The sequence below is a fragment of the Phaenicophaeus curvirostris genome, chromosome 14 (assembly GCF_032191515.1).
Source record: "Phaenicophaeus curvirostris isolate KB17595 chromosome 14, BPBGC_Pcur_1.0, whole genome shotgun sequence".
In the NCBI taxonomy this organism is placed as follows: Eukaryota; Metazoa; Chordata; class Aves; order Cuculiformes; family Cuculidae; genus Phaenicophaeus; species Phaenicophaeus curvirostris.
Window position 1 is genome coordinate 3,613,949 of NC_091405.1, and position 26,353 is coordinate 3,640,301.

General features: G+C 37.9%; 1 protein-coding gene across 3 annotated transcripts in view; it reads right to left on the bottom strand.

Annotated features, from left to right (window-relative positions):
* The window catches only part of CDH8 (cadherin 8), a 166,232-nt gene that overhangs the window by 86,170 nt on the left and 53,709 nt on the right, over positions 1 to 26,353 (bottom strand). For all 3 annotated transcript variants that reach the window (XM_069868319.1, XM_069868317.1, XM_069868318.1), the window contains one exon: positions 16,138 to 16,432. In XM_069868319.1, the coding sequence (XP_069724420.1) occupies positions 16,138 to 16,432 (295 nt within the window). The remainder of the gene's footprint in view (positions 1 to 16,137; positions 16,433 to 26,353) is intronic.

A 26,353-nucleotide genomic window follows, 5' to 3' on the forward strand; every position in this document is an offset into this window, starting at 1 on the left:
AGAATTGCAAAGTCACATTTGAAAGAACCTCGCCAAGTTGCAAACACTGCATAGAAAAGCAATAATAGAAAGGGTTCTTTTTCCTTCTCTTGGCTTGCAGCCATAAAAACGGTTTGATGTGGCCACAGTGACAGAGTCAGGACAACATCTATTGCTCTGAATTGAGGCTTTGCCACTGAGGGGTCCATTGTCTAGTGAGAGTTATAAATTGCATACTCCGTCCAGAAAAAAAACAGAAGAAAAAATTAAAGAAATTGCCCCTTCTATTTCTTAGGTAACACAGCACTTCCAATTTCCATAAGATGTAAAATCAAATGAAATTCAGGTTATATTAAACTTGCTGCAGAGAGGGCTTCTTTGAATGACTTAAAATTATAATGATGCCATTAATTGGGCTCAAAATAAAGACAATATATATAGAGAGAGAGAAAGCAAAAGTATGAGATAGGTTAAGGGCTGAATTATGGTACTTACATTCAGAAAATAAAAGTGTTACAGCCAAATTACTTCTCTTCTGGATATGCCAATAAAACCAGCCTCCTTTTCCCTTTCACACTTTGTGTGCTGCTGAATCCAAATTGCACTGGCACTTCAGGACAGGAACAGTAAAACAGAGGTCGGGGAGATACATTTGGCATGTCCTTGCACTGTGATCTCTGTGTGATTTGGGCAGGTTTGGGCATAACAATACATGGAAGTTGTTTAAAGGAATATTTGCATATTCAGAGATAATTTGCATATCAACCTATAGCTTCGATTCTGGGCTTTCCCACATGGCTTTTTGAGCATCAAGGCAAGATATGGGGCTGGCAGGATCTGGGAATGTCTAGAGGGATAAATAATATCTTATTCATGGAGTGGAAGTTCTGCAGTGCTTGATGTTGTGGAGGGTTTCCTGCATGGGAATAACAGGATAATTCCCAGGAAAGGGAATAAGGATTGCAGAAATACATCTCACTAGGCAATCAAATGCCCATGGCTTGCACTGGTCGTTTATTTTGGCTACTGATGTACATTTCTCCATTCTTACAAGGGGAGAACATCAAAGAAGAGCAGCAGATCCACTGGCTGTCATGCAAGCTCTACTGCAGCCCCATCTGGCAGGAAAGTACCTCACCAGCCTCTCCTGCTGCCCAGCAGATCCAGAGGAATCCACATGGCCTGCAGCTGATGCATACATACCATGTGGAAGAGGAACACAATGCTGGTGAACATTACATTGCATTGATCTTCAACAGGTGCTTACTGAAACTGTTCTTATAAAGCATGCAGACTGTTCATGTTTCGAAGCTTTGCTGGTTTTGATGTTGAAAAGTGATGCTATACCTAGCCTTTAATATAATAATCTTTAACCTGCCACTGGGTATGAGAAATGGACTTTATCCTTAGTTTGATGGTTGGTATGTAAGGAATTAACATGGGAAGTTTCTTGTCTGACCGGTTACTAATTTTGCCTCATACCCAGACGCTAACAGACAACGCCTGGTAGCTTTGAGTGAAAATGATAAACGGGATAGATGACACAAACGTGGTCCCCAGCTGCGTACCAAGTACAGCAGCCTCAGTCCATAGATTATATCCTGAATGACCTCCTTCACATACAGGAGAATAAAAACAGTAACAGGGAAGCAACCACTGGGCACATTCAGAGGCCATGGCATATGCTACAGAAAATAAACGAAATGGGCAACAATGACGAGGAAGCATGCAGGAAGCTTGAGTTTGGATGTTGCAGGAACACAGGAACAAAAGGACCTTTGAGGTTTGCCCACAGGAGTTACAAAGCATGAAAAGATGTAGCTATTAGAATTGTCTCACGTATTTAAGTTTTGTTGGCTCACCTTCTGCACCTCATACACCTGTCACAAGTTCTCTGTTTTGTTTTTCCTGTATTGCCCCCTCACAGAATTCCAGCTCTAGCCTCACCGCCCCAGCAGGATGTGCCCTGCGGTTCACAGCTGTTGTCCCAGGTGTGATACAAAATATGAATGTAGAGGTCAGTGCTTTCTTCAACTGGAGTCAAACTGAGGGAGCTGATGATGTACCAGGGTTCTGGGGGAGATGCTGCTACCATAGAAGGTTACAAAACTACAGCTTTAAGGCAGAAGAAGTTTGTGTAGAACATCATACAATGGGAGAAGGGTGGAATAAAGCTCATCACAGAACAGTGAAGATATTTTTAAGAGTATTTTATCTCAGCTGTTCCATTTTGTTTCCATAATATATTTTATTTTCCTTTGAGTATAAAGAAATGAAACTGTTGACTTCTTTGAGATTGTGTTTGATTTGCTTAGCTGGCTTTCATTTCAAAGGACTTCTGAAATAATTACATTGCTTGTTTAGAAAGATTTGATATATAATTTCTATTCTTTTCTTATTCCACTGGAGAATTCCTGAAGACTTGTATAGATATTTATTTCAAGATTTCGAAACTCAAACAGCTTTGCTGATTCTTTGATAAACGCATCCTTTATCCCAAGTGTTCATTAGACATTAAAGTTGCATACTTCTTAATAAAAAGAGGGAATCAGCATCTAACTTTGTTTCTAATCCTGATACTCAGTTCTCAAGATTCCTTCCTTGTGATACAAAATAATTTAATTGCTTCTTGAGGCCCCAAGTTTATCTGAAATTTATATGTACATTAAAAAGACATACATAACAGTCAGCATTCCCATTCACTATTTATATACACAAAAAGAGGAGGGGAGGGGAAATGGCATACTCTTCTTTTTCTGCCCCTTACGGGTCACTTGAAATGTGACTATAATCTCATCTAACAAAATTAACGAAGGGAACAGAAAAATAAAACGTTCTCCCAGCTCCTAGAAATCAATTTCTTACCCTGCCAGTCTCTGCCACTCAGTGCTTCATTTCCGACCATCATACGCAGTTCTGAGCTTTGTCAAATTCAGTAATTTGCTCCCAACAATCTTATTGATGAAAATTGGTTATGAAAGATGTAAGCAATCATGAAACAGAAATTAAAGAAATTACTTCCACTATTGAAACTAGTTAAGCTTTTACATACTTTAAATTTTATCACCTTTAATGTGTTTTTTTTTCTCGTCTTATACCCTGAAACAAATCTTCTCCATGTGTGAAACACTCCACATTAATATGTTCATGCAGGCATTAAGAGGTGTATAAAGGAGCAAACTCTGTCCACTCTGCAGCTGCAGAGGATGTTGTTGCATCGGTGCTGCTCCAGTTCACTGTAAGATGCCAAGGGTCCAGCAGAAGTAGCAACTCCCACAAGCAACAAAACGCTTTTTCAACCAAGCACAAACTATGGCTGTTATTTAGGGAATCTGTCGCACACAGCACAACTCTCTGTGCTTTGGTCTAGAGCTTTGGATTATCAGCATTTAAGTAGGATTTTACTCCACTACAGAAACTGCAGTTATAAACTACAGGTATATATTTTTTACATGCATAATGTGCTTAAAGTTTTAAAGATAAAATTTTTGCATTGAAAAAGCAGCAAAAAAGCAGGGAAGAGTGCTTATTAAGTAAATGTTCTTTGAAAAACAATGTTCTGGGTTCTACCCAGCAAATAACCAGCTAAGGTTTTGTTTGTGTTGAATTTTGACTGCATTTGGCTTGTATTTGTTTCTTCGTCAATGCTACAACAAACTCATTTAGATAGAGACTATAAATTTGAAATGGTGCCATTTTTACAAGAAAGCCACTATTATAGTCCAAGTCACTGTTGTCCTAATTACAATAATATAGCAGTTTCATATAATCTGGCCCAACAACATAATCACTGCTTCTCTTTTGCTTTATGTACCTAATATTGCCTTATGTAAAACAAACCCATTTTTCCAACAGAGGCTGCACATTTTAAGACATTCAGTTAAGAAAACTTCTGCATTTTTTTTTATTCTGAGGTGCACTTTTGCAATGCTAATGACCCTGCGATTAAATATGGACTGCAAAGAGATTCAACAGATTTTAATTCATGAACACTTCTAATGTGATTTAGCCATTAACCATTGCTGATTGTTTTACTCCGTCAGTGTCAGGTTTCCTAGTTTCTCTTTGCAACAGGCTAGCAATCAGAGATGCAATTAGCAATAAAAGTATTTTTATATGGCTAGGTAAGAAAGCCTGTGTTTGCTGGCAACCTAAGATTAAAAGCCATCATAAAAATGAGATGTGTGTGCTCAGCTAGTGCTCTTCTGTTGTTTCGACTGTGTTTTTATGTGCAAGTCAGGGTACAGATTCTGCACATTAGTCAGAAAGAAAAATGCATATGCTGCCACAGGGAGTAGGAAAGCAAATTTTTTGGTGTGGCAGTGAAATGTGTGTACTGAAAAACACAAAAATCAAACTTGTACTTTCTAGAGGAGGTAACGCAGAGTCAGTGCCAGAAATTTACATGAATCCATATTCAATGAAGCAACCATTTTGTTGAAAGATTGTAATGGCTGGGAAAAATAAAAAACGTGACCATCATGCAACCTAGTGGGACCATGTTTTCTCATTTTCCTAGGGACTTCTGGTTTGCTTTGCTTTTCTGATGCTCTTTCTGGTCTCCCTCCCTCTTTCTTTCCTGCTCATCCCAAATCTTGACAGGCTGAAATCTCCATTTCATTCAGGAGATCTGATTACCAATCTGACAGGGCATCAAGAGTATATTTGCATGTAAAAGACCTACCACTATTTACCAACTGGTTTGTTATTTTCTAAGAGGATCACTGTGCTTCAAAATCTCTAGCTAGATTTTGAGCTTGGCGGATAGTAGCCCCACAGTCAACAGCGGTCAAAGCCGAGCATTGTTTGTATTCAGCAGGTCAGATAAGCATTCTTTCCAAAATGAAGCCTTTTCTTCACTGCCCTTCTTTGCTATAATCTCACAGGTAGCATGACAGTTGTTGTCATGGTAACAATTTTTTATTGAATAAAACTGCAATAATCTCATAAAAACCTGTATAACTTCTTGACATGTAAATTATTACTGCCTCAAAGCTGAAGAAACTTATTTGTATTTGTTTTTCATTGTTGCTGATTTTTTTTAAACAAAACCCTATCGTTTTAAGCCTTAGTATCCTGTATTACTCTACATGAGACCATTTCTAAACACGAAATCTATGAATTAGAGATTTCACTAACCAAATAAAGAAAATGTATGTGGAATAGAAATCGGTGTAATAGATTTCAGAGCTTGTTAACATATGCAAAATGCATACATAATATTTTATCATTGGTATTTTAAACTTCATAGAATCATAGAATAGTTTGGGTTGGAAGGGACCTTAAAGATCATCCAGTTCCAACCCCCCTGCCATGGGCAGGGACACCTCCCACTAGATCAGGCTGCCCAAGGCCCATCCAGCCTGGCCTTGAGCCCCTCCAGGGATGGGGCAGCCACAACTTCCCTGGGCAACCTGTGCCAGGGCCTCACCACGCTCATCGTGAAAATATTCATCCTTATGTCTAGTCTGAATCTGCCCCTCTCTAGTTTATACCCATTGCCCCTAGTCCTATCACTCCAAGCCTTCATAAAAAGTCCCTCCCCAGCTTTCTTGTAGCCCCTTCAGGTACTGGATGGTCACTTTATGGTCTCCTCGGAGCCTGTTCTTCTCCAGGCTGAACATCCCCAACTATCTCACTTGCATAGCTTGGTGTCTACGCAGCTATACACACATCTACACACAAGCATCTTGTATGAGTGTTTCAGGATTCTATTGCAAATCATACATCATTTCACTCTTACCTTCAACATCAGTATTCAGATTTATTTTTATTATTATTAATAGCTACTTTACTGCCAAAGCTCTAAAATCGCCATATGTGGTTCAGGTCTCTCAATGCAAGAAAGTTCTCTCCCAAAATACTCCAACAGCTGAATTCCGTGAAAGCAGAATGCAAAGAGAAAACTGAAGAGACATAAGGTGATGATAAGAGGCTATAAGTTATCCTGGGACGCAATGCTGTCAGCATACAGTGGTGCTACTTCCAGACCTACCTGCTATCAGACTAGCACACCTACCCAACAGCGTCTACGGGATGTAGGCATCATGGAAGAGTTTTGAGGACTGCTTTGAGAATAGATGACAGAGGTCCTGTGTGCATTTTCCAGGAGATCTTCCCACACTTAAAGGAAAGTATGTGAAAATAGGCTTTTTTTTAATAGAAAAAATTGATTTTAAGTGTCCAGTGGACCCCTTTCAGTGATAAAAGGTGGAAGATGACAACCTAAGCAGGGGTGAGGGGTACAGATGTGGACCAGAATAGCCCACTAAAGGTAAAATGGACAACTTAAGCTTGACAAGCTAGAGAGACAGGCAGGCCAGGATGTATTCCACTATATACAGACATTCCCAGAGCAAGAAATGAGAGAGAAAACTTGTGCATTACAGATGTAATACTGATATGCGGGTGATGAGAACTATATAAATACATGGATGGATACAGGACTTCACTTAATCTGTTGCAAAGTGAAAAACAACAACAAAAGCTTCCTCAACAATGAGAAATTGTGCAACAAGGAACAGCTCCCCAAGGGAAATAACAGAATCCTCCTCACTGAAGAGTTCACTTTATTGCACAGGATGCTAAATAATGTATTCTAAGGGGAAACCCTGGAAAGACAGGAAGATTAACTGATAGGGCAATTTGTCTTTCCCAGTTGTAATTTATATGACTCTAAGTAGTGAAATACTGTGATACTGTCATGATCTTGTTTATGATGATTAAGGTAAGGAAGAAGGAAAAGCGAGTTATTCATATGATTCAGTTTTAGGCTGAACTGGTTAAATTATAGAATCATAGAATCATTTGGTTGGAAAAAACTTTGAGATCATCCAGTCCAACTGTACCTGTCCACTACTAAACCAGGTCCCTGAGCACCTCATTTGTCTTTTAAACCCCTCCAGGGATGGAGACTCCACCACCTCCCTGGGCAGCCTGTGTACCTGGGTACCTAGTTGCATTACTGTCAAGGGAGAGAAACAGAGAGACAATTGTCCTCTCTTGGGAGTCTTTCTTGGCTGACCACAGAAGAATGCAAATTAAATTAGCCAGCTAATGTGAATACCTAAATTTCAATCATATGACTATTCTCTTATGCACTCAAAACAGGCCATACCAGTCTATAATATCAGTCCTCTAAGAACTTCAATATAAATACTATATATAAATACATATTGTATATATAAACTCCTGTGTGCACTTACATACTCATATAGACAATTGCATACACTTTATGAAATAAACTAAAATTGATATACTTCATATTCAGCATTTTAAAACCACTCTAAAAGATTAGAGAAACAAAGCATCGCTTGCTTTGCTAGGTTTTTTTTTTATATATATATATATAAGTAGTCATATGTATTGTCACTGAAATGCACAGAAAAAGAACTTTGATGACCCAATACTCTGCAGACCTACAGGCAATGGCAGATGCGGTCCCAAAGAACTGATAGTCTAAAGCAAAATTATTAAACGAATCTAAAAATATTAAACAGGAGCAGCTTGGTCAACAGTAGGAAATAACCACTACAATAAATCATGAAGTATCATGCAAGAAAAAAAACAAGGAACCATTTCTTGTGTCCACCAGGAAAACTGTCTTTTCATTTAACTCTGATACAGATCCATAAGCATAAGAGGAATCTGAGTTGTTTCTTCCAAATGCTACATATTTCCTTACTGCAATTTTTCTAGCAGAAGGTTCAGAAAGTTAATGAAATCTTTAAAAAATGTTAATGTTATGCAGTATGTGTATAAGCCAAAATCTCTGAACAACTGAATACCCTGCCAACACGTAACACAACAATGTTTTTTGATTGCTCATGTGTCATTTTAAGGACTTTTTATCATGGGAGGGAAATGGGAAAAATATATTGTATGCAAATGTGTAACTGCAGAAGTATGAAATGTGCTTGCTATGTATAGGAGAAAAATGCCTCCTGCACACCCACAGACAATGGAGCAAGCTGGCAGCCTTCAGCACTTTGCAGCTGTAAAATGAGGACTGTGGGAAGCACATCTGTGAAATCTAATAAGCTGTAAAATATACACTTTTTTTGTGCACAAACTAATTGTTTTAGAACTCTGAGGCTGCCTTTTTAACATGACCTTTTGGAAACAAAAATGTTTTACATCAGAAATAACATATATTCAGATCCAGTGATATAGGTAACTTTGGTAATTATCCGTGCTGATGTTACTTACTGTGTGGATTTAGCTTGTATGAATCTAATAAGAAAGAACACTGCCTTTTCAGTTTTAAACCTGGCAGTTCTTTCTTGCTGCAACTTACAAGATGGTGCCAGAAGAGAGCCTGCAGGTATTCCTTTATAAATTCCCCTGGGTGGCTGTTTGTTAGGATTAGAATACAGTCTAACATCACAGGCAACAGTAGAAAAGTAAAACATATTTTATGTTCAGCTTAAAGAATTATGTTTTCTTTTCATGTTATTTTTTATTCTCCCTTTAGATATCACCCTCACTATGGAATATTAATTGATATTTGTGAGAGATATGGGAAATAGCTTTTCTTCTGCTCAGGACTTTTTGAAAGACTGTTTGCCTCTAATCAATTGACTATTTCATCAGCATTCATTCTGCAAGGTCCCCAGGCAAAGACAGTAAAATTGGATTATCACTGTACGCTATACTTCCAAGCAGGAAAAAAAGTACCGTTAGGCTTGTTGATTCCAATGGAAGTTGCAGGTTATGCTCAGGTGTATTGTATAAAAGTATAAATAATTAATAAAGTAGTCCTGGCTGTTTACTGCAGAAATTCTTTCATTTACAACTTTCTGTTGTGAAAAGAGAAAACGGCTGGTATAATCTTGCGGTTTTGATGCTCCCCTCGCTTTGTTTGGTAGAGCGAAGCCTATAACGCCGGCTACTGCAACCCAGGTTGCAAAAGCAGCCTCTGAAATATTGCGCCCTCAGGCCACCGCAGCACAAGCCCAGCACTAACCTACCTGTGGAGCTGATGTCAACACGGCTTTCTCCAGAATCGTTGATTCTGGAGAAAGCCGTGTTGACATCAGCTCCCCAGGCAATTGCTTATCTGTATTCACGAAGAAACATTAAGTGCTGCAGATTCAGACATGAAACAAAGACCAGTTTGGGGCAGGGTGGGGTATGGCCAGTGCCAGAAAAACAAAACGGAGTCTGAATTGGATCTGAATCGCCTTTTCCCATCAAAGCGCATCCATCAAAGAGAAGTTTGGCACGAGGCATTCAAACGGACAGAGTTGGAGGAGTATTTGCCTCCAGGATTCTAAAACTAAATCATAACTAGTGATATAAATTATAGTAATAAAGGTTTCTGTTAAACACCAGATTTAATTTTCTGACCTATAACTTTCTACTTTGTGGTTAGAACTTGTCTACCTTTCACACAACTGAAAAATCTAGGAGAGAATGCGTTCCGATTCACTTCTGTGGGATTCTACAGAGCCTCATCCCAGCAGAAATCTGTACTGGTCTAGTTCATCTCATCTGTCCCTTTTCCACTAAGACAAATCCTCTGGCTAGCAAATGGGCTCCCATCACAAGCATAGCTATTTGGAGAAACGAAATGGTTGCTTTCAAAGCCGACAAAACAAAATCCTACCCCTGTTTTAAACATTTTCTTTTCTTTCAAAATTTGAAATTTGGGAAAATGGTGAAAAATCCTTGTCAAGAGTAGCTTTAAACTTGTAACCATAACAGGATGTATCGGAAACTCGAGTCAAAGACTTATTTCACACAATTATCAAACAGAAATACAACAAGGTGTTTGATACCTACAAATGAAAGCAATCAAGACTTCCAGAAGCAGAATAGCTGCAACCTGAATGAGATGTTTGTGACTATAAGACAAGAAGCATCTGGAAGAATGACAGTAGGAGAGATTCTTGTAGTTACATAGGACTAGAGAAGCAGGTACCTCAGACTGCCAACATTTTCTCTGCCCTCATATGGTCAACATACAGCTATGTCTGTCTGTCTGTCCTCACCCTGTGCAACAGGAAGGTGTATTCTTCTATATGGAACTCCATGAGGAAATATGACTTCAATTCTGATCCAAACGTCTGTTTCCTGAGAAAATCACTACGTGATTCTGTCGTTTACACAATGTTCCTTCATGCAAAGAGAATGTATGTGTGCAAAAATTGGAAAATTTGTGACAAATTGCTGACAGTTAACGGCCAGGAAAAATGGCAGCTTTTGTCTAAGAAACCACTGCACGCTAATAGCTCCGTACTTTACACTAGCAATTTAGGGTATATTTCTATTTTTAGGGTACATTTCAGTGTCCTCACAACCTCACCATTCAAGTACTCAATGCCATTAACGCGTAATATTTTGAGCAATCCCACTGATTTTAGTGATTTTGTCTAAAGTCAATGAACTAGCTCAGTACACTCAGGGCAATACAGGTCAGTGCAACTAAAGGGTCAGATTATAAATCTCTACAGAGCAATATCATCACTTCATCTGTAGTCCTTGAGCTCATAATGGTCATTTAAGAACAATATAAAAAGATAATGGCATTTTCAATTAGACCTCATGAGAAACAGAAAGTACAGAAATAATACCATATACTCAGAAATATGGGGGATTTTAAGCCTCAGTAACTAGTCAAATTAAGGACAAGATCATCTTGGTTTTGAATATATCATAACCAATTACTTAAGGTTACTTATGGCTTTGCTTTTGGAACCATGTCTCAGTCACACAGAATGTACAGAAGGTTTTAAACACATGCACGCTCACTAAATAAATCTCTCACGTAAAATGCTCTTCAGCAGCACAGCTACAGAATTTGATTATGCACGAGGTGAACAAGTAGAGGAACAAGACAACATGAAGATATACATTTTGTAACAGCTGTTGCATTGCTGCCATGTTTTACAACATCTGCTGCGTTTTTTTTCCTGAGCTTTTGCACTCCGTTTGCATTTACCCTTTGGGCTAATTTGTAGCTGACCCCAGTAATATAGTCCTTTTACTCTACAATTTTGTGACAAACTATCATTGATTTTGCAGTCATGCTCAGTGCCTTAAAAATCAATGAATACATAGGAAAAAAAACCAGTAAGACAGCATGGTTGATCTTGATAACATTTCAGATCAGGTTTTTATCGCAACTTTCTAATTTATCAAGTTATTTTATCGGTATTCATATCAGACATTGACTGTTGATTCCATATTCAGCGGATTTTGTCCTTTTGCAAACAATGTGTGTTTGGAAAAGAAATAATATCTTTTAGAGAACTGGAAGGAACAGTTGCACTGTGTACAGGTTGCTTCTACTATACATGGCTATACTAAATAATTGTTCAGCTTTTGAGGGAAAAAAAAGATTGAATGATTTCTTATTTACAGTGGTGTAATCAAGGGCAAACTTTGACCCAAAGGAAAACACTGCTAAGCAGACGTGCTTGTGCCAGAATTGGAAACAGATATTCTAACTCAACTGAAAACCTAAACCCTTTCCAATACAGAACTTTTTCCCCTGGTAAACAGTTTTCATGGAAGCATTTAATGACACAACTATTCTTCTAAGCTTTTTCGTATTGGTAATATTTTCAGATGTTAAAGGCAAAAACATTCCTAGAGAAAGGGCAGACTGAATTCCTCTATATGTATTTTAAGATGGTTTTTTTTATGACTGCTAGGGATATTCTTAATGTTAGGAGATTAATAAAATTTGTCTGTTTACCTTAATTCAGGCAAACTATGAGAGAATTCTCTTCCCTTATGGCTTTGTTCTTTTTCCATCTGTGTCCTTTTTATTTCACCAACACGTTTGTCACTCTGCTTCTGTCGTCTTCTATCTCTCAACATGACACTAGCTGTCTAAACACTTTTGGCTTCACTAAGAATGGAATCAAGAAATTTCACTCCCCATTCCTCTCCTGAAACTATACTGCTGGGAGACAATATCCACTTTTGCTCCCATTATCGCTTGTGCTGCACGCTTGCAGGGAATTCATCAATCTGTGCGTAACTGAGAGGGCAATGCAGAAGCAGAACAGACTCAAGGGGGAAGTGGTGGGCTTTTTTTTTACTTTTCCTTTTCTTTTCCTTTTCTTTTCCTTAAATAAGCTACAGGACCAGTTCCAATTACCCTTGTGGATGTTCTAAGACTGCTCATTCATTTACATAATATGCTATCTTCATTGCAGGCATATGTACAGAGCTCACAGACAAATAGGAAGAAAAGAGTCACGGGGTTCTTCCTCCCAGTAGCTTAGCTGAATCTCTTTTTAGAAGTTTTAACTTGGTTTCATTCCCAGTGTGTCCCTTCACATCTAAAAGTGATTAAACAAGATTTACAGACAAATTAAATAATTTCCTATTTGTGAAATGCTATACTGTTACAGTGAAGCGATTCCAGAGATTTCACCTTTTTGATCATTAATTCCTTAAGAAAATTAATATCAGACTTAAAAGCGCTCAGTTTCAGCAAAGAGCATGTTCTCCACATACATGTATTGGCTTTCTCAAGCAAATTCATAATTTTGGGGATGGGGCACAGAGCTTACTATGACAGATTATATAGGAATTATGTAAAAAAAGAAAGAAATACCTGGATAAAGTATAAAAAAATTCAATTTAGTTCTCAAAACTTTTTTTTGGAATGTGGTCTTCTCTTTCCTCAAAGAGAGAAATAAATTATTTCAAAATAACTGTGAACACAGTGACAATACACAGTGCTCGGTACGTGTGTGGGCGTGTGTTCTGTGAAGACAGCTGAGAAGTGAGCATCATTCCTACCGGAGATAACACAGTGTAATACTAATCGTCTTTGCACCGAGTGGTGGAAGGAAAGCCATGCAAATCCTTTCCTTTTGTTTTAGTAGGCAAACGGGATTTTCCAGATATTGCTGATACATAACAAACATCAAACAGGCTGGATTGTGGCTGTGTGCGTGTGATAATCGCATCCATTGGCAGACACACACATTCATACATATCACATACAGAAAGTTTGCATGTGCACTGCAGTTTTCACTTTGCCATGGTGCAACATTCATGCAAAAATACCACTGGCATTCACACAAGACATCTCTTCTAGCAAGGAATATAAGACCACGATCTAATGTACCCATCAGAAAACCTGCAGTGTTAGAACCTCGATTTTGCATTACAGAATAACGAAAGGCTGAGACGTTCATCTGTATTTCATGCATTGCTTTCCACAGAGGTCCAAAAATAAAATTCCTGGTACTGTCTTCTCATTACATAAGTACTCTATATATAGCATATGCATTCCTCTTCTGTTTCAGAATATGTATAAGCACTTTGAGGAAAGAAGAGGTTTAGTAGAACTTTGTTTCATCCTGAATAAGAACAGTGCCTAGTAATGACTGTGTTGTAGAAATGTCAAGGCTGAAATTAGAAGTGGGTGGAGATCTCTTTAAGGGGAATTAAGTAAGTGGATAATGGAAGTGAAATACTTGAACTCTGAAAGGAGACAGTTTTCTTACAAACATTACAGAGGAGTTAAAGTCATTTTAAGAGGACTATGAAACGTAAAGAAAGCTAAAATAATTTACAAAGCATGATTTAGTACAGCTTTTGATGTTGCTGCCTGTGGGTTACAAGAGGAAGGCAGAAGGAAATAGTAACAGCAGCCTTGGTGAATGAGTAACATCCTCATCTTCAGCTTTCCAGACTTGTCTGTGTGAGCTGTGTAGATTTTACAGTCATTCATGACCCACGTAATACGAAGGCAAACATTCTCTGAGTTTTGAAGTGGCAGCTGAGAATTAGGATTTGTTTTTGAACAGAAGAGCAGGAGTGTGTGTTTGTGCTTCTTTAGAGTTTGAAAACATGCACCCCTAGGAATATCACACAGAAAAATACAAGTTTCAGGTATTATAAGGGATAAATGAGCAAAACTTGCAGTTTGATTAACAAAGTTATTAAATGGTAGAGCTCTGAGACAATCTATAACTAATTTCTACCTATATTTGAGGTGTTAGAATGAATTTGGTTTGGACCAAACTCTTCCATGCAGTTTAAGAATACGTGAAAACGTGGAAGTACATGATATCTGAGACAGTTCAGTGAAGAACTGCATCTCTTTCCCCACCATGCTAGGGGAAACAGGTGAAATAATACCTTTCAAAGGAGAGCCCTTTCCACTATTCCTTAAACCAAACTCTATGACCAAGCTTCGGTCATTTCTTCTACAATCCTCTAGTGTAAAGTTTTCCCAGATGAAGTTGACCTTTTAATTATTTCTTATGACATTCCTGTACATTTTCCCCCTCCTCTTTAACCCTAACACGTTTCTCAGTTGTTCCAATTTCCCTCTCTTTCATTAATATTTTACCTATCATTCTCTTCTTGCCACTGTACTTTAGTCATCTTTTAAACCTCATGTTCACCAATTCAGTAGATTTTTATTCACCTGATCTTCTGACTATTTCCTGCCAATACTTTGGGTATTTTCCCATCATCTTTACAGTGAGCACTCCTTGGGCAGGGGCCATGTCTTTATTAAGGATTATAAATACTGCTCATATGCACCAATATCAATTATTTTTATAGCAGCCTCTGTGACCAGAAACCACCTTGTCTGCACAGATTTTAATTTTCTTTTTTCCTAGAATACTAAACAAGTCCCGTTTAAATAAGCAATGACTGCCTTCAATTTCTCTTCCCCCTTCTCCTACTCCTTTTTTTTTCTTTTTAAAAAATTTATTTTATTTAATTAAACCATTTTGTCGCCAAGAGCTTGGCAAAAATATCTTCTGAAAGCAGGTCCATATTATGTTTGTGCTGCTGTGTAATTAAAAGTAACTTAACAAACTAAACCTATGTTTTGGTTAAAGAACTGACACGCAGACTTGAAAATTTGCATATCAGTTTTGGCACAAGCAATTCAACGCAACCAAGATATGCAAAGCTGTTGGAGAAGCGTTGATAACAAAACAAAGCCCTAGGTATCACTGTCTAGTTAGCACACCACAATTTCATGTGAAAATGACCTGGTACAACTCATCATACTGGATGTGAGAATACGGCTCTGGCTCTTCACACTCCTCCTCGCTTTAACTAAGTTAGACAGAATGATGGTTTTGAAAGTTTTTGATAGGGTGCTGCTTTATTTTACAAAGTACCTTGACACTTTTGCAATTATCTTGCTTTGACAGATGTAGACAAATTGCTGAAAAGCACATTATCCTCAACCTAATACTAGAAAACATTAGAATTCACTCTGCATTTCATGGCCAGTTTTTGACATCTTTGCTTACACTGAGCTCTTCTATTACCCTGAGACTGACTCTTGTCATTTGATGGGTTTGCCTTACTGACAGCTAAAGATCCTCTGTGCCCTGATATATACATATCGGTAGGGATGGAGATCCTAAAGATGTACCTCTGTAAGTCCATACCTATGCATTTGCAAATACAGAGCAAGGGACAAACTATGCCAAAAAAAATTATCTAATATATTAATCCATGAGGAAATAGATTCATACTAATCTGACTAAATAAATACATAAACAAAAGTAAAACACATTCAGAAGATTATTTCCTACTCTTTTCTTTTTCTCCCCTTTCACATAGTTAATTCCCCTTTTCACCACCTTTTTACATGGTTTTCTCTGTTTTCCCTTTCCATCTTCCATGCAAATCCTATGGCTGATTGGTTAAGTCCACTCTAGAGTCTAACCATCAATTTCCAGGCACAGCACCTTTCATTTCAATGGTTTTGGCTGATTACAGTTGCACTTAGAGGAAAACAAATAAGCATGTATCAACATACAGCAAGAGCTACATCTGTGTATGAAAATACACAGATAATTAAACATCAACAAAATATCAATAGGATCAGTGTGTCATATTGGAACAAATCTTGATAAATCCTTCTCAATAACAATACTCTAACTACAGAGTCATAAGGGGAATATAAATTTAGCCCATTAAAGTGTTGTTGGACAAAGACAGACGCATTAATACATCTGTTAGTCATTTTCTTACTACTAAGGGAGTCTACTATTGTGCTGCAGATGAAAGCTTTGGCCAAGAAGAGATTGGAAGATATGCAAATTAATGCTAACAACATAATAAATATCTTATTATTCATCAACAGCTCAATGACGTACCGGCATAGTTTAAACTGTGAGCAATCAAAGTTTGTCGATGTTTAGACATACATACCTACAAGAGACATTTCTGGAACTGTGGCATGATACGGACCATCAACAAACTCTGGGGCATTGTCATTGATGTCTTGAACCTTAATAATGAATTCTGAGGGAGGCTCCAGAGGTTTGTTTGTGTCCCTGTCTACTGCTTGAGCCGTTAGAGTGTATTCAGCTTTTTCCTCACGGTCAAGCCTTTTCATTGCATGAATGTCTCCAGTCTTGTCATTAATCACAAAGATTGTTCCAGCTCCATCTCCTGATAGAATATACTTGATTTTGCTGCTGCCAGGATCCAGGTCTGTGTGTAACTGAAAGAAAAGAAAAATAATAACAAAAAAGCATTTTAGAGACAAAAATTACAGCCAGAATTATTTCTTGGCATTGGTCTAACCATACATTTTGTCAAGCTATTCTTTTGTACTTTAATCTTAGCTCCAGTGATGCGTATCTCAGCATGAATACAGACAGAGAGCAGGGATTTGTATGCACACTGATCAAAAGTGAATGTATTCATAGGCATAATTAGACTTTCTATTTAAAAAGCAACTGTTATATGTGTATATATATATATAAAATCCCTGTTCTAAAATGTAGATATCTTCAGAACCGGCCAAAATGAACAAGCACAAAACATCCATAATGCATTAGATGAAAGGGTGAGTGAAGGATTAACAATCATATCTATTTTAATCTAGTTTCTTATTTTTAGTTATTACTTTCAGCTTATTTTCAGGTGTCTGAAAATGGCTGAACACTGTCATCTGTGTAAATGTTTTCATGGGCAGCATTCACAGAAATTTATGACTGTATTGTAACTCAGCTGTTAGCAGAACTTAAAAGTTTCCAAGATCTTTATTCTAGAAGTATTCCCCCTAAAAGAAAGCTTTGTTAAAAATTACAAAAACATAAGAACCCCCCTTACACATCTTCCCATTCTCCTCAATGTCCTGTTAGAAAAAGTAATATTTAGATTGTGATCGTCTTTTCAAAAACCAACATAGGATTATAACAACCTGAAAAAGGATAGGAAAAATAGAATTTCATCTTCATTTTGAATTTCTGTGTTAATTAAAAACCTGAGCTAAAGAACACTAGAGGCAAACAAAAGATTCCCACTGATGTTTTTCTGTAGACTCAGAGAGAAGTACTAAAGACCAGATTATCTCCAATAATTTTTAATTTGTGAAGGAGAGCCAAGCAATCAGTAGACCATATGTATTAGATTCAACTGTTCTAGAAGAGTCCTAAATAACCCTCTCAACGATCCACTAGGTTCAGACTGGACCCCCTTGCTTTCTAAACTTCTTCTCGGAGAGAAGTCTAGATGCAGCTGGATCTGACTGCAGCTTAGCCTCTGACTGTAATGAATAGTCAGTCACCATCCTTGGGGGCGTTTAAAAGATGAGTAGATATCAGACTTGGAGACCTAGTCTCGTGGCGGTCCTAGCATGGCTGTATCAATGGTTGTACTCAATGATCTTAAAGGTCTTTCCTAACCAAAATCATTCTGTGATTCTGTGATCAGATGGACCCCAAAGAAATAAATCCCACAGCAATTACACCCTTACAATGTAAGATTTTTCTCTTCCCTGTTTTTCATGCACTGTCCCTGTGACAATGAGTCAAATGTTATATTTCTGGGCCTCGGGTCTTCTGGCACCACATTGGGCTCCCCTCCACCTTTGGGCAGGGTATCTTCTTTCTTATCTTCAAAGTCGGCAGCTGATTTTAACTTCCTCATCTTCTGACTTGACTCAGCCCTGGAGCTTTTTTTTGTGAACCTCAGTAAGTGTCCAGCTGAAGCTCATCCTCCTGGCTTATCTGTACGTAGGTTTGGTTGCTCATCTGCTGCTTGTGCTTCAAAAGCCTTTTTTCCTGAGTCATAGGGGTTGGTTCCTCTTATCTTGTGGTGCCTGACATGCATTTCTTCTCTATTTATTTCAACTCTAGCTTGGTCATTCATGCTGACAAACAATGTTAATTCATGCTAACAAACAAAATTCCCTCATGCTAAGAACAAAGATCATTTACGGCAAGCTGTCCACTCATGCTAAGCTATAAGCAGGTTACAACTTAACTTAATTCTATGCAATCACACAATTAATTCTAACATTCTACAAGTAAACATATTTTAATCCCCAGCATCCACACATTCAAAACCACAGGATAACAACTTAAACTTACAGTAACAGTGCTTAAATTCTATTTACTATTAAATCTAACACACTCAATATGAACAATCAGAAGTAGTAAATAACACATCGTTAAAAATATATCTGGCACTTAATATTTATCTCTGCCTCACAAAAGATAGTCTGAAAGAAACACATACAACCTGTTGAGGATAGCTGCAACATGACTTAACAATAACTACTCAATTTGTTCCTGTTTGTTCTTTTTTGTGCAGACAGCTCAACAGAAATTGTTCCTGGTTACATATTTTACTCTTCAACTGATAGCAGTGGTTGCTAGAGCTAGGCAGTATTGTCATTTGATATATGAAACTGTATTAGGATATTAAAATAGGTGGTAGTGGGGGGAAAGCCTTGTAACACCAGCTACAGCCAAGCCACGAGTAGATTTTTATGTCATAGCACAAATAGGCTCTGCAGGTTCTTCGCTAGATAATTGGTCACATACAGTTACATCTGCAAATTAGCTGTTCAGGAATAAGAGCTTAGAAAACTCATTAGTAGCACCTTACAAAAAGGAATCTCAGATAGTTGCAATGAGCACAGTGGACAACGGCAGTCAGGCTGATTTTCCAGTTGATCTGGTTTATTATCCTTACAAAATCCAAGGCCAACTGTGTATTCTCTGCCCTGCAATGATAACAGAACTCCTGCTGACTACAAGAGGTGTAACTTCATCCTCTGTGTTTTGCTGGGCAACACATTATTACTGCAGCAGCTATTACCACACTATTGTTTTAACAACTTTTTTAAAGCACTGTGAATATGACTAACTCAATCCAGTTCACCCTTCCTACTCAACCCACATGAACAGAGACATCAAGTAATGGCTGAGTCCTTTTTCCAAATCCTCAATCTGTTTTTCTTTTTGTAGTTGCCATTGGCTTTTAATTGAGAACAATCAGCATAATTTACGTTATGTTAATTTGGTTTAATGGCACTCTCCACTGCAGTTTTGTCTGCTCAGTAAAACAGGTTAATACAACTTTTTTGTCATAAAGATTATTGGCCTTATGAGCAGGTTTATACTTCGTCTAGGTGTCAGTAACATAACAAAATATTTTCAGGGTCCCAGAGCCAGTCATGATCAGTCCAGAGTCTGTTTGCATTTTAAACAGGTTGTTTGTACTTTAAGCATCTGTTTGATCCCTGAATGGAATCTATACATTATCAACATTGTGCATGAAGGTTTTGGCAGAATATTCATAGCTGAATTACAGAGATGTCATGTCACAACTTGTCTGGACACACACAGCTCAGCAAAGCAATTGGGAACATCTCAGTTCACCCAACCACCCAGAGCCTTACAGTGAAAAATGAGATGCTGGAGCATGGCCAGAGTAGGGCTACAAAGCTGATGAAGGGTTTAGACCACAAGCCTTATGAGGAGCAGCTGAGGGAGCTAGGGTTGTTTAGTCTGGAAAAAAAGAAGGCTGAGGGGAGACCTCAAAATTCTCTGCAACTGCCTAAAAGCAGGCTGTAGCGAGGAGGGTGTTGGTCTCTTCTCCCTGGTACCCAGTGACAGGACAAGAGGAAATGGTCTCAAGATGCACCAGGGGAGATTTAGGTTGGATATTAGGAGGAATTTCTTTACTGAATGGGTTGTCAAGCACTGGCATCACCGTCTCTGGAGATGTTTAAAAGATAAGGAAATGTTGTACTTGGGGACATATTCTGGTGGCAGACTTAGCAGGGCTGGATCAATAGTTGGACTCGATCTTAAAGGTGTTTTCCAACTGAAAGTATTCTGTGATCCTGTGATTCTATAAGCTGAATTTCTAGAAAGGCATTGGCTGGATAAACTAGATATCTCATGCAGATATTTGAGAATGGCCAAAAGTTCTTGAATTTCCTAGTAAGCAGGAGAGGCTGATAGTATCATCTCCAATATAAATGTTACCTGCATTATCCAACAGAAGTTACGGTTCATACATCACCTTGGGTGTAAGTTAATGTATAGCCATAAAACCTTTGCAGTGTGGGTAAGATACCAACAGTTAAAATTAAGTCTATGATTACTATTAATTGTTTCTTCTAATAAGTCAAAATCCTTTGTACCTAAAGAAAGAAATAGATGTTGCTATTTGAGCTAAACATTAAACAAAAGTGGGAGAGCTACAAGCATTTTCAAATCTTAAAGTTGAAATTGAGTCTGATTAGTAGAAGATCAGGCTTTTTACCCAAAGATTAAGAGTGGCAAAAATATAGTAATTTTTTTCAGTTTTTAACAAAAGACCAAGCCATAAACATGGTCTTTACTGAAATCACTTATACATTTTATGGTGAGCATCCAGGCTGACAGATTAAAATATCTTTTCTAGGTTTTGAAGTTCTTATACTCTAATATCAAAATATTATAATAAATGACCTACAGAAGAGCCAGTTTTCCAAAATAATATCATTGTTTGGATTTAGGATTAAAATATCATCATCGAATTACAAAATTAAATCACAGAACTGAAGTGACATTCTAACCCAAAAAACACTGTATTTTTTTTCCAAGGAATATTTCCTCTCTCTACCATATGTGAATGATAATTTACAGCAATCGTCAAGCTTCAGCAAGCTGTATTCATGCGAAGGTTAAAGATCATTAAACACATAATTATATAGGGTCTAGGTGAAGGATAGAGTGGCATAATGAATATGATAAATGAATATCCTTTTCTGCTGAAAAAGCCTCACAAATGTAAATGTGAAACTGCCTTCCACACCTGTAGCTTTATTTGTTGCGCCTGTGATTGAAGGCTGACCTCTTATTTTTTAGAGCAATATCAAGAAAGGTAATAAGAATTTCTGTTTAGAAAAGGAAACATCTATTGCCAGCCTCTGTGTGCCACTACTGGACGGCATCCCAAAACTAACAGAAAACATGGTTACTGGAAATCTTAATCATGTTCAGAGCAATTCAAGCTCACTCCTTCATGTGAGATCCAGTTAGACTTCAGAGGAAGTGAAACCTTCTTCCTCCCTTACTGCTTTGCCTGGGGGACTACATAGTCAAACGCCTCTTTCAAAGCAGCAGATGCGACCTCATCACTCAGTTCATGCCTGGATTTATGGCAGCAGGAGAGGGTTTGGATGCTCTCCTAGTTTTAATGGAGATGCAGATCACCTGTATTAATACCCTGCTAATGGCTCACATGTAGCCTCAGTTCATGTCCATTCCTAAAAAATGATCTTCATCCAAAATGAACTCTGAATACCCGAGTTTCAAATCGCTATTAATTCCTTTGCTATTCTCTGGTATAATACAGATGATAATCAATGAAGCCAGTATCAATGCTAACAGCACAGTGTTCTTCCACAAAACCAACACTATTTTCACTAATAATGAATGCATATCTAGAAGTATTGTCAACACACTATTCAAATACATAACATATATTTATAGTCTCCCACGTACGCACATTACAAATACGCATAATTAAAATCAATGCCAGAGAAATTGCAGAGACTAAACTTATACAAAGAGCCTCTATATTCTGTAGATGCAAACATACTATTCTGCAGAAAAAAAAAACAACCAAATACACGAGCGTGTTACCAATACTACGTTCTCCTATTCCATAGGTATTTGTTCATCGTATTTGTAACCACATCTTTTTAATAAATACTTGCTTCAAAACTACATATGCAGCCAAGGACTAAATGCACGGATGAAGGCTGCAGAAGCTTCAAGCGAGGTTTATGAAGTGCTGCAGTTCTGAGTAGACAGAGACAGTCTCATCTGCTCTCAGTCAGCTACCTGGTAAATTGATGGTAGTCAAAACAGCAGCTCACTCGGCACAAAGAACATCATGTTCAAGCCACATGTTCACCATCAGGAAAGTATATAATGTTCTGGTCCCTACCCAGAATCAGCAGAAAGCCACTGACTGGCTTCTGCAGTAGGATTGGGCACTTCAGGTGCTCAGAGATATGATTTAGTAGTGGACAGGTATGGTTGGACTCAGTGATTTCAAAGGTCTTTTCAAACCAAATGATTCTATGACAGGTCTTCTCCAGATGTGTTGCTGATGCACAGCTTGATACTGACCATTGGTACAGAAGAGCCCATAATGAGATGTATCAACAAAGGGTGCATTTGAAACCCAAATTTCCTCATATTACTAAAAAAAGCATAAATACATCAATAATTCACAAGAAGGGGAAATGTACATATTATGAAAACGCTTCTGGACATTTTTAATTAAGAAAAGAGAAGGCGGCATTATATAGTCAAGTTTTCATCTGAGTTTGTTAGAAAGTAATTAATTCATCTTTGTGCAATTACAAGGGAATTACTCTTTACTTGTTTCAAGGGTAAAGGCATAATCTGCCCTTAAAACTTAATTTTAAAATTTGCACCATTCTTCTCCATCCTAACCGTGGAATCTTTTTTAAGGGATTAACTAGTGCATCACTGACTTCCACCCAATGTTACAGAGATACACACACAACACACCAACATTAACCTCATGTTTCCGGTTCTTTAATTTTTATCTGCACCTTGCAATAAGATTCCACATTGATGAGGCAGAAGCAATTTAATGAACTTAAGAAACAGAATTTTCAGCTTTTATAACTCTTCTCCAAAACTGATGGATTCTAAGAAGCTCTAGCTCATTCTGTGAAAATAGAGAAGGACCTCAGTGACTTTTACAATCAGTTACATATACAAATGCCTTCAAAAACTTTAATGCACCTTACTCATCATGTGATTCTTTCCATGTGTGACTTAGCAGGGGTTTTTTTTCCTAAAAAATATGAACATCATTAGGTGTTACAGAAGGTTTTTGTGTGTGTTGTTAAGTGCTCTGACACATAACGGACAACGAGCACATTTATTCATGGCCCACAGTTTTAAAAATCGTTCAAAATTAAACTATTATAGATAGATTCAATCCATTTGCACACAACGCAGAATTAATAAAGTGAATGTAATTTCAATGTAATAGAATCTTTCATTTTCTCCATGGATAGGCTGATTCCATCTTTAGTAACGGGAATTACAGCTGCACAATGGGTGAGAGGAAAACCAAATATTCTGCATTATTATTCAGGGTAATGACAAACTGGGGCACAGACTTGATGTACCAGACATAATGTCAGTCCTTGGAACACTTTCAGAAAGGAAACAGACATGTCCGTGGATGACAAAGATTTCATTTAAGATATGAGAATCATGTAACTTGAAGCCTCTGGAGTAGCTGTCAAAAGACATCACTGCTCACACTCCTCAGCTGCAGTTTCATAACAATATTCAAAGAGAGCTAAAACAATAATATCCCTAATGCTTTCATTTACGAGTGTAATCTCTGCTTTTGTCTGCCTCAGTTTCCTACCATGTCATTTGTGTATCTTTGATTCCAGATGGCTTCTTTTATGTTTCTGTTTATTCCTTGCTATTGCTTTTTTATTCTATTTGATTTGCTAATTTTGCCTCTGTTTATATTCAGACTGCAACTGTGCACAAACTGCTTTTCATTGCTTACCTTTTCTTATCATCTTATAATACACTAGAGTGAACTGTTGTTTAAAAACTGGAGACAAGATTAGGATCTAACAATCTGTTTGTTCCAATTCACCGATTATGACCAACTGATGCAAGAAAGAGCTCAGGGATATGACTGAATCTTGTAAAAAACATCCTGACCGTAGGACTACACAAGGCTCTCCTATAAAGCTCTACACATTTACCTCCAGTTAATCACAATATTTATTTTTAATTAGAATTGTTAAGTATTGTCGGTGTTTTTTCACAGATGTTCCCATTGCCAAGGGAACTCCCTAAAAGGGAGGAACCATGCCCCGAGATGTGACGTCTTTACCAAATCCACAATCACATTTTCATCTTTACTGGTTGTGATGGTAACAAAGACAAGGTAATTTGTTTCTAATCTTTGCTATCTTCATTCCAAAGCATGGTGTTAGGTCGGTTATTCTGTGTGTATTTCTTACATACCTTGCTTCTCCTGAATCCTTATGTTAAGACAGATGATAGCTGAAGCTTTCTGGTTTCCTAGTTATGGCCTTGGCCCTTTCCATTTGGGAATACCATCTGTCTTCCCTTCTGTCCTGAACGTCGCCACCACATATGACCTGTGTCCCACCGCAGCTTGGACTGCCGCCTTTAGTCACCGCTTTCTGCAGCTATTTAACACCCAAGTATCCTGTGTCAAGTGGCCTCAGATGGCTGGCACCTTTTTGTAGCTGGCTTCCTGCCTAGCTTGGAGTTCATGTAACTATTTCTGAACCCAGACTGCTGTTCCTTTCTCCTGTTCCAGCAGACATTGCTCCTGTAAAAAGGTCTTGATTTTTTTAACCCAACTGTTTCTGATACTTGGAAACATGTAATGGAATTGAGTCATATTGCCAAAGAGGATCTTTTCCCATCTCATTTACTTCTTTATTGTTCCATCGTAGTGCACAGCGGCTCACCACAGGGGATATGAAAGCTGGGTATAGAGAGCCTCAAGAATTGCACGCAGTTTTAGTCCTGTAAAACATACTCCCTTCTTCTGTGTCTTTATGGGGGGGAAAAAAAAGCATCTGTCTGCCATCTCCTCCTGCTTGGGGTCAAGCACTTACATTAAGAATTCCAGAGCTTCAGGCATTATAATTAACAGTGCCTCCTGCACTTGTCACTCCTTTCCCAACTCAGTGACAGAGCAGTGAAGTCATTTATTTACTCCCTCCTCCATCTCGTCAGTCTTGGACACAAACTATGCTGCAGTTTCTGCTACTTGTAAGATCGTGTGAAGTCTCCAAACATGACTTCAGAAGACCATTCCCTTTTGGCTCTCAGTCCCTACTGCCAGCTGAGACCATCTTGCCATTCCTTCCTCCGTGTAGACAAAAGATGGGGAAGGTTGTAAAAAACCATAAGCCATGGGAATTGCCCATTCAGCCAGAGGTCCAGTACTTCCTATATACCAAACCCTTCTCTTCTGCTCCTTTAATCATCATCATCTTATTCACTCTGTTCTGAGCTTTTCTTCCATGTTGTTTGAGCTGTATTTTTTCTTTCCTCTTTAAAAGCTTATTATAACTTGCTAGGCTTCATTCTCAGGCACACAGAGCACTGCACTTGAGCGCTAAGACCTCTTTGTGTTTTTCAAATGATTTTCTGAAGTGAATGTCAGAGCAATATCTTATAATACGTACTCTTAGGACTGCAGGAGGGGAGTAAAAATGTTAACTACTACATACCCACAGCAGTAATTTGAAAGCTACTTACAAAATCTGTCAAACTAGACAAGCTATAACTTAGATCAGTAAAGGCAGTACAATACACCAGTGTGGTCAAAGGGGAAAGCTTATTTCTATTTATTTAAGCGTATTTAAGTTGTCATGACTTTACAGTCCTTCACAGCTCTGCTTTCAGCTGCTTTCACCGCTCTCTGGCTTCTGCTTGCTCTTTGGTCTCAATGATTAGGAGGATCCCAGTGATTACGTATTTAACCTATCTTCCTTCTCGAGAAAAGAATTTCAAATCCATGTAGAATGTATTTTGTTATTTAATAATATTTAATAAAACAAACCTGAAAGCATTAAATTTACTTCATTTGAAGGTAATTTTTCAAACTTCAGATGGCTGCTTAGCATAATTCAGTGTCTGAACAGAAGGAAGTAGGTACTGTCTAAAGCCACATAATGTGTAAAGCTCACAGTGCAAATAGAAAGCTCTTTCCTAGCAACTGGCTGTCAAACACATCCACGGTGCAGAAATATAAACATCAGCTATGCAGCCAGCTTTGAGCTAAAATTGAAAACTCTTCAGAAGGTAACTGAGAGAAATAGAGAGAAATGAAAAATTAGATTGTGAGGACTTGCAGATTGATTATCTTACAAACTGCTTACATGTGATCACATTCCTTATTTTAGTGCACTTACCCTACCCTATGAACTGTGCACAAAGGCAGAGCACAAATTTTTTCTTACAAAAAATATTTTTCTAGTTACTTGGAATGTGAAAATAGACAGTGCTAGGAGATGCTACAAGCAAATTCCTTAGGAGAAGTCAAGCAAAACACTAGCCCTTCAGAAAGACTA